Here is a 16,646-nt window from a genome sequence, read left to right as displayed (position 1 = left end):
ATTTAAAGCACAGTAAGTCAATGTTTATTAAGCAAAGAAGTATGTTTCAAAACTAATTTTTGACATGATAATCTAGCTACAAAACGTATTGTATTCAAATATATGTCACTATAGTCCCCTTTTTTCTAAGACATTTAACAGTATTATCACAGAAATACCTCATGCCCAACATTTCTTTGGCAGATCCCATATCCCTACTGACCTTGGTGGTATTATGTGCCATATTTTCATATGGATTAACTGTTCTTGAACAATTTCCTCCAAGGGATAAGGCATCAGCAGGTTTTGTTTGAACATCTGTCATTTGTTTCTCCTTATTTTTTTTCATCAGAGTTTTCCTCGGAGACTTTTCCTCTGCAATTCTCATTTCCACTAAGATACATTTACATTGTTCTTGCTGTGCAAAAAAGAACCTCACAAAAGGCACAAGTGACAGTATCTCCAGTTCAGAGACCGAATACATCAGCAAGTAGTCACAGAGAAGTGGCAGTTTAAATAATAACTTTTGATTACTTGTCTGTCTCTGATGCTGTGGACCATATTCCTCTCAAAACCACAGACTCACCAAGTAGTAAATTCATTTCTGCTTTCACCAAGTAGCTGTTAGTCATACAAATTTCATTTACAGAAGTATGTCCATTAAATTAATAAGCAAATTAATGGACTGTTCATCAGTTTTGGTAAATGACTAGTTACCCTCTGTTTTTATGTCAGCAAGGACTCTAAATATTGTAAGCTGTTTCTATGTTGAACAAAACTGTTACTGGGGCTAGTAAGAGACAGTTCTTACTAGCAATTAAATCCTATTTTTTGAAGCGTGATAGTGTAGTTATATTGTTTTATTTCTGTTGTTGCTATTGCTATCATTATTTCCATATCAAGTTAGTAGGAGCAGTAACGGTACGAACTATTCCTGACAGTGCTGTTTCATCTGGCAGTAGTGTCTAGGAGCTCTGTTCATTGTCCAGGATTCTACTCAGCCAGATGCTGCAAAACATGGAAGAAAAAAGACAATTCCTCTCCAATGCAGTCATTGTTCATACATTGTAAAGAAAAGCTAACTCCCCAGGAATAAAGTGCCTTACTGCACACTGCATACACAGCAACGTAGAGCAGTCTGGCTGTGGTCAGAAGGAAGCAAAGAAAATTAGTTCCTTTCTCCATCATCTTCAAGGTAGCAGAAATTGTTTTTCTCCCATACTGAAATAAGGTATAGAATTTTCATGAGCATGAGCTGAATTTGAGAAAGATTTGCTGCTCTAAGGTGTGGGATAGATATACAAATGTTAGTTCCTCCCCATTCCAAGCAACATTTGTCATCTCCAGTTCTGGGCAAAGGAGAGACTTAAAAAAGGGTCTAAGAAATCCCAGAACTTTGATACTCAGAGTGTCTCTCTGTGTGCTTGCATCCAATAACCCATTTATACAAAAGTGTAAATACTAAAGCACTCATTTAAATATCTGGCCAAGAAGGTACAACACATTGGACACAATTTTATTACCAAAGTTCATTCATCTCTCATGCCCATTCTAATCACTCCGGATTGCTGAATGTAGGGGACGTTTTCCATGTCCCTGCTGAGTGAGACGACCCAGCACAATAAATATGGCCAGCTGCTCTAAAATTGGTATTTCATAAGCAGCAGTTGTCTGTGCAGCAGGTTCTGAATGCACTTTTTTTACATAGCTAATGTTGAACATACTGTGGTCACTGCTAGAATTTAGTTATAATCTTCACAGTACCTAAGTTCCTGGAGCAGCTAGTCAGGAAAATGTACATACTGCTCAGCCCATACACGGGAAGGACTGTTTGAGCTCAAGTTACAATTTAATTTCTTTGTAGACTTTGATCAATGATGAATCTTAGCTTTTATCCATCATGTCTGAAAACTATTATCTTATTTATTAGGAGTGATTTAGTGGGTTAATAAAACTGATATGGCAGCTGGCCCCGTGATAACAAGTTATTGCAAGTCCCTGAACAGCTTAAGCCTATCATTTCCTTATCAGCTATCATTTGTGTCACTGTATGCTAAAATCAGGGCTACTAGTTGCACAGGAACATATGTTACAACAAACCACTGAAATTAAAAGAGGAAAGCAGTTCAGTTCAGTTTTTCAAAGGTTTGGTAAGAAAATGGAGAATTAGTTCCTTATGATGACTGGCTGCCTTTTATTAATTATACAATAGAAATATAACAGTAAAATACATATATACTGTACACACACATAGAAATATACATATGAAGAGACAGAAGGAGGGTACTTGAAGTTGTAGGTTAAAGATGTTATTGGTATGTCTGGGATGGATATATTACTCTCAACAGGGAGTACAAAATAAGCTGTTTAGCTAATGAATTTGATTTGTAAGAGAATAAAAATCTTTATTATTCTATGAAGTATTCCAGACAGAGCTTGAAAAGTACAGATTATAATTTTTTTAATTGCTTCTGTATCACTACTGGAAAGCTGTATTTTTTAGAATTAAAAATTAAACTACACAAATCACTGAATGAAGTTAGAATGATAGCTGCCATGCCTTTAAGACACACTAAATAACAATAAATAGTTACTGAGATTGTCTATTCTCTATATAACAAAATGTGTCAATGGTAAATCCTGATATCTTGGGGCATTCCAGAGCAGGGACAAGTATTTTTGCCTACTACTGTAAACATGGGAATCCAAATCATACAACAGTTCCCATTTCTAGCCCACATATGTTAATATTGAATTGGATGTTGAATAATCTAGATATTGAATCTTAACTTTGTAAAGAATTAATGCTCCTCCTTGGCCTCTAGCTCTCTCCAACTTTAGCAGGAGGGAAATTCCAAATTTGTGGTGAAAGTGTGAAGTTTTGTTTTCATAATTTAAAAAATGGCACGTGATTGAAACTGGGAGATTTAGGGTGTTGGAATGAGATGTAGGCAACTGCTTGCTTACATGGCCAATGACAAATGTGCAGATAACATTGTTAAAGAAGCAGTCACAGCTCTATTCTGTTTTGCATCCTGTTCAATGCACAACCTTTGCAATGTCAAATGCTGTATTTCAAAAAATCCATAAGCGTATGTTATCAATACATCTTGTATCACACCTGAAATTACTTGATTTTCATGAAAGAAGAAAAAATGTTCATGCCTTCAGCATCTGTTTCAGAACTCGACAGATATTAGGAGTTTTCAGATCCAGATCTTCAGCCCAAGTCTGCCTGTTTAATGCTCCTAAACCTAAACCAAAACTTAAACCAAAAGTAGTGGTTGAAAACCTTTGGGATTTTAATTCATAACATAGGTGACACGCTGTTGTATGTGAAACAGAGGACAACTGTCCACCATTATGACATTTAATGAAAGGTCCCATTAGCATCCTAAACTACCTTGAGGTGTCACCTTGCTTTGATCAGCCAACTCTGACTGTAATGGATAAAAAGGAACTGGTATCAGCAGATAGTCCTGTGTTTGAGCTTCTGAATATTAACAGGTATTTAAAAATGCTCAGTTCACCACATCACCTTCCCTCAGAAAAACACACTTACCAGGCAAGAAAACCAACAGTAAAGAAAGAGGTAAGAAACTTCTGGCCTTCCTATGGGTTGCCAGGTACCCCTGTGATTTAGTGGTGTTATGTGGACTTGCCAGTGTAAGACAAAGAGTAAAACCTCTGATGTTTAACAGCAGCCACTTTCTGTCACATTTCTTGACTGTAAAATCCTGAATGCACACAACAGAAACAGAATGACTATTTCAGCTGAGATTTTCAGAAGTACTTAAGCTAAGCAAATACATCATCCTAATGAACATTTTCTTAAATATAATTTGTATGTAATGCTTTTGGTCAGCTTTGTAAATATAAAGCATTTGAGGGTTTTGTTCTTATCTGTGACGGTCCCATACAAGAACAAACAGTAAGATTGTGATTTTTTTTCATGGACATCACCTGAAACAGCAGAGATGAGCTGAAAACTTTTGTTTATGTGATGTAGGAACTATTTGCAGGCGGCTTTGAGTGAATTTCTTCAAGCTTTTGAGACATTTCGGTGAAATTGATGCAATGTTTTGCAAAATTTTACCCCTGTGTTAGGCTTGGTTTATGTGCTATGTACTTGAAGGAAACAGTTCAGTTAAACCAGCTGCCATGGGGTTTTCAAGCTAACTTTAGTAAAAAGCAAATGATCCTGACTATACTGTCCATAACATTCTTAGACAAATTTGTTTTAACACAATCAGGTTTAAAGTCTGTTGAGTGGAATTTATAAGACAGAGCCTATCACCTTTGATAGATGAACTCAAGCAAACTTTGCTATAACCAGCAAGAAATAGCTGCCCCCAGTTTGCTCTCCTGCCCTTCTCCTGAAGGTCACTTCTTTTGTAGCAAAATCAGTGGAAAGCAGTACGTATCTACTGTATAGCCGGTTTTCTTAGCACCCACCCACCCTCTTTAGTGTCTTGGGTTAAGGCATTTGGCTCAGCACTGCAGAGGCTGAGTGATGGGGAAGTTTCCTTTTTCGAGCTCTATTGGGAGCAGAAATCTCTGGGAGAGCAGCAAGAGAGACAAAAGTATATGAGAATGGCTTAAGCAGCTAAATAATTCAGCTGAGTCGGTCAGCCTACAACCTGAGAGAAGAATGATTGAATGATATGTTAGCATTTTTAGTCATAGGAAGATGAACACTAATTTATAGGGTACAATGGTGAGTTATGTTTGGCTGAAGAGTGCTCTGTGGGACTGTCTAAATATAACAGTGCTAAGCCTGATAAAATAAAGCTGATAGATCAAACCCAGCACCCTTTCAACAAAGTAAAGTGGAAGAGAACGCACATTAGGGAAAAGAGATGTAACATATTTATAGGAGCTTTTCTGTTCCAGCTACATTCTTGTAAAAAAGAAAATATTTTAAATTTAAAGATCATAGACTTGAATTTTAGGTCAAATCATGACAATACTGTTTTTTATAAGACCAGATTTTGTTCCATGTCAGTGAAAGGAATTGGTAGATAGTGTTAAGAAAAGTTTTCAGAAAGCATTGAAAATCAATTTGACAATTTGCTTTATGTGACATGTCACTCCTAAACACTCTTTTTTTTTTTTTAATAGGTATCACTATTATGGAATTGGCATTAAGGAAAGCAGTGCATACTACCACTCTGTGTATTCTGGAAAAGGCTTAACCAGGTACAAAAACATAACTTCTGAGACTTAGACAGTGAAGATCTAACTTTAACCTTCCCTTAGGAAGGCATTTGTAGGAAGCTAATTTTTGTTGATACCAGAGCTAGTATTGCTGCATACCTCAATTTCTGGTATTCCTAGGTTTAAGTAGTAGTTTGCTCCCTAAAGACATCGATTTTTATAGAGGATGATCTAGATCTTTCGCTAGTGCCTTCCAGTGTGGTCCAACCGCAATCAGTAGGGACCTGCATCAACTTATAGCAGCAGAGGATTTGTTCAAGTTTGTGTAAGGGAGCAAAACACCATTTCCAGAACACTTGTATCATTTTGTTTGCTTGTGTGTCACCCTCTGAATTCTTTCCCCAGGACAGCTTCCCATTATGAAACGTCTGGAGAATGGTGTGAAGCTGGCACCTGCGGGCAGGAGGGAGGGGTCAGCGTAGATTAATATTTACAGGTCCTTTGACTGGCTAATATCAGTTTAAACCTAACCCAGGAAGCTCTAATTATATTTATTTAAGGGACAGCTAGCAGGATCAATACGTTACGATAGCTGCCTGTTGGTTTGCCAAAGATTAATAGTTCGTAAAACAAATGTCTCTGTTCACATATGGCTTGAATGACGGCTTTCATTGTCTACAGCAGCGTAAGTGGGGACTCTGAGAAAGGAAAGGAATAAATGAGTTTATAATCACACACAGAAAATTCAGCCACTGGCAGATTTAGGTTATATCCAAAGAGACTTTTTCCAAACAATAGGACAAGTCTAAAAATTAAGGACAATGTTGCTAATGACGCTTAAAAGGAGGGATTTCTCCATTGCAGAACTTAAGGTATAATAGACTGGAACATACCATTTCTTTGTCCAGTGTTTATCTAGATCTGTGGAGGTGTTGCTGGTACACAAGTTGAGGTTCTTTCATAATACTGAATTATCTTGAACAAATTTCTCATTTAATTGACTAAAAGGCAGTTATTTTCATTTAAGGAAATATAATCACTCTTAATCCCCAGCTTTATGTCTGCCAGTGCCCTTTTCATGTAAAGCTTTGTCCTTGTACAATTTACCAGCAGTGAATGCAAAGAAAGTGGAGGTTCTGCAAAATTCTCCATGGCTGCGTTTCCAACAGTATACATTCACATAAAGATGGCCTAGACACTCCCTAAGATTTTCAGGAGTACTCACTAGATTCACGAGATTCACTAGTTAGGAACCTTTTCTTTGTGTTGGGACTTATGGTCTCATGTATGAGGTGTTGAATTTTCAGGGTCCAGCAGTCAAATTATGTCCCTGGATGATTTAGAACAGGAGCTCAAATGCTCATTTTGCACAGACTGGGTCATCCCTGTGTTTGGATTTGTCCATGTGAAGAGAATAACGCAGTAGCCTGGGGTTAAGAACAAGCTTCTGGGTAAGGAGAATCAAGGCAGTAAGGAGAATCAGGAGAATCAGGATTCAAAACTGAGAGTGCATCTCCCAGATGCATATAATGATCCATCATAAAATCTGTCCTTTGTCTGATGTCTATTCTGGTAGGTGAGCTATAGAAATGGTCCCTGGATCAAACTTGGGGCAGAAATACGCAGGGAATATTGTGTTGGTATCAGATCAGACCATGCCCCTGCACAAATACAGGCATATGGAGGCCTTTACCACAAGGCTTGCAGCTTGTCAAAAATGAGAAGAGGCAATGGGCCCCAGTTTAGTTGCCTAAATATAGGTTTGTATTACTATTTCAAACTTACTGGCAATCATGTATTAATATTTAGGTAATTGAGCTGAATAAAATAGTCCTTAAATGCAGGGTTGCAGATGCCTGAATCTATAAATTCCACTGTAAATTTGACCTCCCGGTTCGTTTAAATATCAAGACTGCTGTGAGGGGAGCCCACCTAACACCAACAATGGTTAGGACCCCCAGCACTGTGTGAAGGGCAGCTTCAGCTGACAATTAAGGCTCTGGAGGAGCAGTGCTAGAGGATGCTGGCTCATGTTTTTGCTGTACATTCCCTGTACATTTTGCTGCACATGTGGAAATCCACAGTCCATAACAAACACATCCAGCTATGAAGCTAATTAGCTTCACGATGTAATCAACTGAGTGGTGCCTTCTTTCACAACCATCTATCAACAACCAAGAGAACTCTGCAGGTAACATGTACTGGATCATCATGTGATGGGAGCTGTCAGACACCTCTGTCTGGCCAGGGCAGGAGGGAGTCCACAACCACTCAGCCTCTGGTGTTCTGTCCCGCCAGTAGAGCATCTCAGCAGCATGAAATCACAATATTGCCACTAATAATTATAAGACTTTTTGTTGCCCAAGTATCTTATCAGTTGGCAGCTAGCAGAACAGGAAATAAGAATAATAAAACTACATTTATCATTATACTGGTCCATTAGGATCTCTATCACTACACATTCTCTAGTTTAGCACTTACAATTTAAAATGTGTGCTTTCTAATTTTTGCACTGAAGATTTCCCTGATAGTCCAGTGACTTCATTGGGCATCTCTCAATTGGACTCTTAATAGGACATGCACTATATTGCAACGCATTTTTGACTGTTAATGAAGCTTTGATCTCAGAAAAGCATTTCACCTGCATCAAAATAATACTGTGATGAAAAAGAATGGGAAATCACTATGATTTCTTCGTTTTCCTGAGAAGTGTAAATTCTAGATATATTTTTTCTACTCTGAATTTACTCAGCTGTATGAAAAACTTTACGTATTTCCTCATAAAGACCTTATGGACTTGCACCTATGCTGTCCTTTTGACACTCATGAAGTTGCAAAGATCCAGAGAAAAAACTGAAACTGGGATTTATACTTTATTGTTTGGTCAGTGATCTGAATATTCATGTTTTAGAAGACATCAGTAGGTTTCCTGATATCCTCAGGCACTTGCAAACCAAAGGAAGAAGTTAAGAAAAAAAGCGTGATTTTTATTTCAATTACATCTGGAGAAATGTGATAATTTTCCTACTTGGTCTATTTTATATACCTATTTTATATGTACATATACAAACTCTAAAAATGTTCTGCTTATGAAAAAATAATCAAATGTGTTTCTTTCCAAAGGTTCTCTGGAAGCAAGTTAAAGAATGAGGTAAGTGCTGTAGTCTTTTCTTTTACTTCTGTTATAATCCAAATATTATGTGACCTGAGGTTTTCTTCACATTAATTTCTTTGAAAATTACAGCAATATTTTGTTCATTAAAGATTAGACTGCACAACCTTTTTTCATGAAGCTGAGTATTTGCCCCTCTAAATATTCAAAAGAAAATGATAGTGTAAGGCACCTTCTATGGTTCCTATCCCAGTCCAGTTCCAAATGACCACAGAGGTCCATAATAGATGCTCTTAAGCAAAGGATCAAGCTCTAGTTTAATTTTTTGCATCCATTACTTTTGCAGGACAGGTTTTTCAGGCTCTCATTTGTCTGATTGGAAGCCAAAAGATATTTTTTTTAATAAACTGAATTTTATATCTCCTGGTCAGGATTGTCTTTCTAAATTTTTTGCTGTTTGTGACATTTCCCTGTGATATATCTTTTCACTGCCTTTGCTTGCTAGATGGAAAAAGCAGCCTTTTAGTCACTTCTGGTCAGCCTTACAGCCTTTCACTGTACTTGTTCCAATTTGAATATCTTTCTAGAAAAAAAAATATACAGTCTTGTGAATGGCATGTCTCCAGCTTCTATTGGAAATATCCTTTCTGACAAATGCTAGAACTGTGGGGTTTTTTGGTTTATTAGTTGGTTTTTTTCCCACACAAGTCACCTACATTTTCCCTACTGTATACTACGGTGTAGTCACTGTCATTCTGGTTGTATGTATCCTAGAAAATGATTGATGATTGTACATTAAGGGTTAAGGATTGTTCCCAGGATTGTTCTTTGACACTGAGTTCAACTGCCATGGAATAGCCTGCATCCATGTTGTTAAAGTCCTGAACTTACAAAGTACCAGGCACATCTCAGCCCCATTGCCACGGAGAGAAGTGCCTAGCATGCAGCAGCTGGTGAAGCACGACGAGGAATTGTTTGGGAGACTGCTAGCTGGCATGGGCCAAAAGACTCCCAGGGGCCAGTCTGAGTAATACTGTTCCAGGATTGCCTAGGAACGGTCCCTGACACCATTTAATTCACCAGACTAAATATACCCTCAGTGATCAACTGATACACAGCACGTCTTTTGCCTTCTTCATTTCTAGATAAGCAACTCCTAGCTGATAGCAGAAATTCTTATTGGTCACTGAGGGTATAGCTTTGCTCTATTGATTTTCATCCCCTTTATTGCCATTATCTCAAAGCCATCCAGGCCTTTCTACATGACCTCTTGGTCGTTGTCTTTATTGAAGATTTCACGAGCTCATGTCAGCCAGTTTAATCTATGAAATGTTCAATGAGATCAGCCCCAAGCCTAATCTTTGAGAATCTTCACTTCAATCCCTTTTTAGCCCAGTAGTTTCCCTGTCAACACAACTTGTTAGCATTGCAGCTAGAGTCAGTTTCTTAAACATTTTACATTCTTGTACTAATCCCCATTCTCACCAGCATAACTAATAATTTCCCATGGTGACACCACGTCAAATATTTTAGTGAGGTTCAGATAGATCAGTGTTTTCCCTGTTTAGATAATCAGCTATCTTATTAAAAAAAAGAAAAAAAAATGATAGTGCTATGCCTTGGGATATCCCCAGCATATTCACAAGCACTACTACAGCATTCATTATTTCAGAGTTTGGGGATGGAAAATTTCTGGTTCCCTTGGCGTAAATGAATGCACATTACTTCCATCTCTGATGTGGCACCCCCAGCCTCTTTGGGAATTGACAGTCTCATAAACCTGTCTTGTTTCCACCCCAAAGTTTGATACCTTGGTCCTCCCAGAAAAAGAATCATAGAGAAGGTGATGGAAATAAGTGAGAAAGGGCACATTGGTGTGAGTTTTTGATCGTCTAGCTCTGTGTTTTCTGAAATTATTCAACCAAGTCTTAAAAGAAAAAAAAGGCTTTTACGGTCAAAACTGAATTTTAACAAACTCGGCAAACTGAAAATTTGGCAATACACTTTCCACTAAAGTGAACAGGTGATATATCCTTATTCATTTGCTGGAAAGTACATGCAATTAGGTATTCCAGAAAGATTTACAATGATTGCATAAGGTGTAATTCTCAGTGGGAACATAAAGACATTGAAAAGATGTTAAAGCACTGATTGTCTAAATATACTGAGTAAATGGCATTTGAATGAACACTTATTGAGTGCCAGGGACACTGTTTACTTCTGGTATGTTTTATCACATTTTCTAGTATTCTCTCTGTAGGGGGAGATATCAGCAAATTCTTTTATCTAAACCAGTTAGTGCACCATTAGAGTCTGCATGGTTAATTAGGCAGATAATATTACTGTCATTATCTTAATGTTAAATGGCCATTAGAAACAGATGGCATTAAATTGAAAGGGCAAGTGGCAGTGGGTTAAAATATTAAGTCTAGGACTGAGGCACAGTCATATAAGTCCATTAGCAAGGTAAAAAACATTACAGATTATCTTCTCTTAAACCTCCCACCACCATCACTGCCTTCGTTTAAGTGAACTAATCCTGTTTAATCAGAGCTTTTAGTATATTTCATGCGTAATTGCATAATAAAATCATTGAGATTATTCCTGTTATTAAAAAAAACACAAACCTCCTGATACTGATAGGCAATTATAAAGCTGCGAAAGTATTGACAAGAAGAAGTACTAATATTTCTAAATTTCTGCAATTTCTTTGACTTAGAGCTTTATATGTATATGAATAGTAGATAGCACAGGCAAAGTGTGTTTACATAATGTATGCTTTCATTCCTTGCTGTCTGTTTTGCCAGACATATCACCCTATAAAAATAAGGATGTATATATGGTGAATAAGTCAGGTAGAGTTTTCTGAATTCAGTATTTAAGACAATTTCAGTTGAAACTGACCTCTGCTTGGTAAGTCAACATATATAGGAAAATAGTCCCTTTTGCACGCTTTTTACTCTATATGTTACACTATGTATCTACTATTCCTGCTTTAGTGAAATCTGACTGTATGCAAAGGGGCAGGAAAAGGCCAAGTACCATTCAAATGCCTAGTGCATGGTCATAAATTCCATCCATCAGTACAAAGGAATCTGCACAGAAGCAGTGGATTTATTGCAGGAATACGCAGAAAGCCTGCTCAAGGCTCCATACACTGCCTTGGCATCAGGACTGAGTGGGCAAAAATGGAACAAAGGCTTTCAGCCAGTCTTCTCTAGGTTTGAATGCAATCCTATCAGAATAAGTACAATTCAATCAGTAAGGACAGAATCATCAGGCAGATTCCATTGCTTCTTTTGATGGTGAAGATTTCATCTTAGTTCTATCATTTCAAAGTTTCATAAGAGTAATGTATGCATTATAAAAATAAGCATAGTAACACTATATCACTACAGAATGAGCTGCTGCTCAGCCTTAATGAGAAGTAGACTTAATCAGATTTTGTGAGAGTGTTAGGTTAGGAGTTCTAAAAAAGAGTTGGCTTACTGTATATTGCTTCATGGTCAGCATCCACACATGAGGCCGCTGTTTGTTTCATCCTTCAATCCCATCTCTCCTAATTATTCAAGATCTTTTTGAAGTCTGTAACTAGTGTAAGATATGACTATGGTATTTCTGATGTCACAAGCTAAAGAGGCTTAAGAACTGCAAGGAGCTCTCAGATAGCAGAATTTAGGATAATTCAAGAGTAATTTCCTTCCTTTAAGTCCCTTTGAAACTGCATTTCCTCTTTCCAGGCTCAGTCTGTGATCCCGGACTTGGAACCTTGAGTCTGAGCTTCTGTATAGGATTTTTTATATTGTGTAGACCTGTGACTGTATGTGCCTATGCTACCCAGCATAGTTTTATTCTTCCCTTATGGACTAAAGCAAAATGCTCCAAAAATACAGTACCAAGTCTAATCTCTCTGAGGTGAATGGCCAAACTCTCAGCCATTTCAAGAGAGCAGTAGAAAAGCAGCTAAAATTGGTGGCATTCTCCACGAGGGCGCGCAACTCAGTATCCTTCCTTATTCCTACAATTCTTGGTACACATGTTTATGTGCATATCTGTTTTAATACAATAAGATACAGGACTGGAAGATGTTTTCTGGGCCTTCATGTCAAGTCTGCCAAAATTACAGAGCGATGTATAATAAATACATAGTTCAGAAGTGTCCATAGATCCTATATACCATTATGTCCGTAATATATAAAATATTAACAAACTTTATGATAAACCAAAATAGTGATTACTATAGTAATCTAAAATCACTGTTGCCATGCTATCAGAACAGGAAGACAGCAAGGGAGAGCAATAACATCACCAGTACCCTAGATCCGTGCACTAGAAAGATACATATTAAATAAAATTTAGGGTCCCTCTGAGGATGTAACATTCCATACTGCAGAGGAGAGCAACACACTGTATTCTACTTTAAACATAGATTAAATTCCAAGCTTGTAGAAGTCCACGAAGTAATGCGTCTCAAATGATTCTGTAAATGGTGTTTGGTGGAGTTTAGATCTAGGCACATATTTAATTACCTTCCTGAGCTGGAATACAGATTTAGATAAGCATCAATATTTTGGAAGGATTATCTGAATGTAAATATTCTGGAACATTGAGAAACTCATGAGATATTATACGTTTAGCATGAATTGTTGGTTTCAGTTGAATCTATATTAGCTATTTAAATGTTCCTGTTTTTTTCCCTTCCATTTCAGGGTGGTTTCACTCGTAAATATTCTCTGAGTTCCAAAACTGGAACTCTCCTCCCAGAGTTTCCAAGTGCTCAACATCTTTTGCTTCAAGGGTGCATTTCTAAAGACAAGGTAAAATGTGAGCTACTTCTCTTCCGAGTTACAGATCAAAAATTACCACAGAATGTTTCTTCATATCTTTGCCTTTGAGGTATTGACATGAAAGAGCCAGAAATGTCCATAATCAAACAGAGGTGACTGATTTATAGAGGGGGCAAACCTTTACTAACACCGATTAACTGGCTTTCCACTGGAAAGGTGGTTGAATTATTTACCTATTAACTGACCTAGTATTTTACAAACTGATGGTATGTAAGACGAGGAGAGCAAAACAAACAAATAACTGAGAGTTGTATTCACTCCAAATGCCTTTGGATTTAAGGTAAATTTTGTTCTGATTAGATCAGAACAAATAATTCACAACAAATAATAAGTTGAACTTTAGTCTCTTTCATTAATTGTTTGGAAAGAGACTGTGAACATCTGAGCATATGTGTATTTTTTTTTTAAAGTAGTAAAATCTTGTTCCTCAAATCAATACTCAGTATTGCTCATCCTAAGGGTAACTGTTCAGTTAGAAATGTTGCTGACATATGTTTTATGTCTTTGATTGCTTGTCTGTGTTGTTTCTGGTCACATTACTGGCTGCTACATCCCTGAATTGTGCTAGAAACCTTTTGGTAGGCATTGTGAACTCTCCCGTTTAGCATCCAGTACAGGTCATAATGGTGGCTGTCTTGAGACAGGTTGCTTTAAAGCTTTTTGTTTTATGAGCCCTGCCTCTTAAGTTTGTTCTGTGAAAGTAGTGACACCTAGGATTCCTGTTGTGAGGAGCAAAATGAAAGTAGCCACCTGTAGTACAGAGATCTTAGCTGGAAATCTTACAGTTCCTAAAGAAAGGCCAAGAACTGGTGTGCATCACCTGCTGCTAGAGACTCCATCAAATCCAATTGACATCTCATGTATACAGCATTCTCATAACATTTAAATCTGAAGAGCATTTGAAGTTCCTTGCAGACCCAACACAACAGTGTAAGCAAAACTGATTTGTACCACCCCAACAATGAAGAAAAGGATGCAACTCATTTTGCCTTCATTCTTGGGTCAGCAACATGTAATTGCTCTGATGTTGGGACAAGATGAAAGGAGAGCCCAGCAGGTGACTCTGTCTGCGGTCAGACTGATGGAGTTATGAAAAGACTGTGGGAAAAGAGATGAATTTCCGTGTGCGGTCTCTCTTTCTTTCCTCACTGCTCTGTCCTCATTCCTTTTATTTGCTATTTTATTTCCTTACAGTCTTTCCCCTCCTTCAGCTTATCTGACCAAGGGTTATTGAACCTAAGATATTTAGGTACTTGGTTGAAGAGAGCCCATACATGAAGTTTGACTTCTTTATTAAATTCCTGAGAAATTGCATGCAACAGAAATCTCTGGAGAATCCATAAATGTAGCAGTTTGCACAAAAATAGATTGATATATTTCTGCATATTAAGTTTCTGGAGAAAACTTACCCAAATTTTAAACTTCCATCAAACCCTTCCAAAAACCTCTTTAAAATGTTCTTGAATCCTACCCTTTGCCATTTTTATTCAAAGATATTGGTCTGTTTTCAAAGAATCTGTGTGCTAAACCTATTGGAATAAGGTGATACTAGGTTCATTCAAAACCTGGTGTTGTTTTGCCAGAGAATTTCACAAGCTGTAACAAACTTTCTGTGATTCTGGACCATAAGAACAGTTTTGCTAGCATTTTCCTTTCCTTAAAATACCTACTTGTTTTATAGTTTCCTAGAAAATTAAACGTTTACTACCATTTTTTTTGCAAAGTCTCTGCACAGTTATTAAAATAAGGGAACACTCCACTCAGATAAATTAGCCTGATGAGATGAAAGGGAGTTCTGCTTTTTAAAGTTCAGTTCGTGTAAGGTAGTGATTAAACTTTGACCAAATGACTGGCAGCTATTTTCTCATTTGTCCAACTAGATGATGTTTCAGAACACTCATAGACGCCTATAGTAGCCTAATGATTAACTTGCACTACTCTTTGGGATTAATCTTACCTTCAGAAAGGTGAATTTACTTTACCATCTGCCTGACTAGTCTAGCTATTGCCTTAGCTATACCCACATTTTCACAGTGTATACAGATTCAGATGCTACATTTCTGACAACAGCATTGAGACTTGAAGATGTCAATAAAAACTAGAGATGAGTGACTTCCTCATCAATTCTGGATATACAGACTGTCTGTAAATATTCATTGCAATACAATTTATATTCTATATTTAAATACTAGCTACAGAAAGCAGAAACCTAGATTGCTATATTAATAAAGGAGAGAGCTTAGAAACTCTGCTTAATCTTTCTTTCTTCCAAAATAGGTAGATACTCTTATCATGATGTACAAAACACACTGTCAATGTGTCCTTGACAATGCAATTAATGGGAACTTTGAAGAGGTAAGGCTGTTTGAACACACATTCTTGGTATATATGCACAGGGAGCCAAGAAAGCGTTATTTATGTTAATGAATCTGGTTCCTATTCCTTTAGATTCAGCATTTCTTATTACATTTTTGGCAAGGAATGCCCGACCATCTGCTTCCCCTGCTTGAAAATCCCATCATTGTTGACATCTTCTGCGTTTGTGACTCAATACTGTATAAGGTAAGTTAAACATTTAGCTGCATGGAGAATCTCAACCCCTCTACAGCTTTGCTTGTGTAAAAACATCGTTGAAGTTAGAATAACAGGATGACAAGACTGCTTTCCTCCTCTTACCTGTCTAAATCAGCAAGGATTCCATTGAAATCAAGCACATAAGCCTGGCACACGTAAGAGCTGAACTCCAGTCTCAGCTCTGCTGCACACTTGATGTGTGACTTCAGGCAGCACACTGATGGTGAAATCCTGACCTACTTGCTTGAATGTAGCTAAAGGAAAGGCTTGTGTGCTTCACGGACGAGGCTGACTAAGTTAAGCCTGGATGAAAACTGAAGCCATGTTTTTACTTAAAAGATTATTGCAATTTCTACCAGCAAAGAGAGTCTGTGGCAGATCAGGGAGGTGATTCCACATGCGAATCTGCTACTCACAGGTTATGTCAGGCCATGGTTTTGTGTTACAGAGCTGGAACAATGCTGGGTTAAGATATTCCTGCCTCTCCTGCCTTGTACACTTAATTTCTGTTCCTATGCTGCTAGATGGACCAGTAAAACTTCTGCACTCTGAACCGGTTTGGGTTTTAAAAAAATAAAAATCTAAGGAACATTGGTTTTGCAGATTTTTCACGCCATGTGAGTTCTTTGATCTAGTTCATAGCATGATCACACAAATAGTTGAAACTAGGTGGAATTAAGGAGTATTGCAAGGTCAGGATTAAGCAATGGAGCAGTGGGGAAAAATAAAGTAATACCACCAAAGTTTCTTGAGTTTTTAATTTGGAAAACCTGATTGAAACATTAATTAAACTCTGCAAAGTACTTTGGTACTAAAACAAATAAATACAAAAGGATTGCCATCCTCTCTGTAACATATTTCACAACCACATATTGATGGGAAGAAACAACCACCGGTGTAACAGTAAACACTGAGCAGTCAAAGCGAAAGACTTGGGGCTGTTTAGCACTGCATACCTTATTGTCATCTATTTGTCA

At 37.5% G+C, this 16,646-nt stretch overlaps 1 protein-coding gene across 1 annotated transcript in view; it reads left to right on the top strand.

Moving 5' to 3' along the window:
* The window catches only part of RFX6 (regulatory factor X6), a 36,864-nt gene that overhangs the window by 5,560 nt on the left and 14,658 nt on the right, over positions 1-16,646 (top strand). The window contains exons 5-9 of the mRNA XM_014964498.1: positions 5,101-5,178; positions 8,260-8,287; positions 12,958-13,065; positions 15,373-15,450; positions 15,544-15,657. Coding sequence (XP_014819984.1) covers positions 5,101-5,178; positions 8,260-8,287; positions 12,958-13,065; positions 15,373-15,450; positions 15,544-15,657 — 406 coding nt within the window. The remainder of the gene's footprint in view (positions 1-5,100; positions 5,179-8,259; positions 8,288-12,957; positions 13,066-15,372; positions 15,451-15,543; positions 15,658-16,646) is intronic.

This window comes from Calidris pugnax, unplaced genomic scaffold, assembly GCF_001431845.1.
Source record: "Calidris pugnax isolate Ruff unplaced genomic scaffold, ASM143184v1 scaffold219, whole genome shotgun sequence".
NCBI lineage: Eukaryota > Metazoa > Chordata > Aves > Charadriiformes > Scolopacidae > Calidris > Calidris pugnax.
Note: the sequence above shows the minus strand (reverse complement) of the source record. Positions and strands in the feature narration are given on the sequence as shown.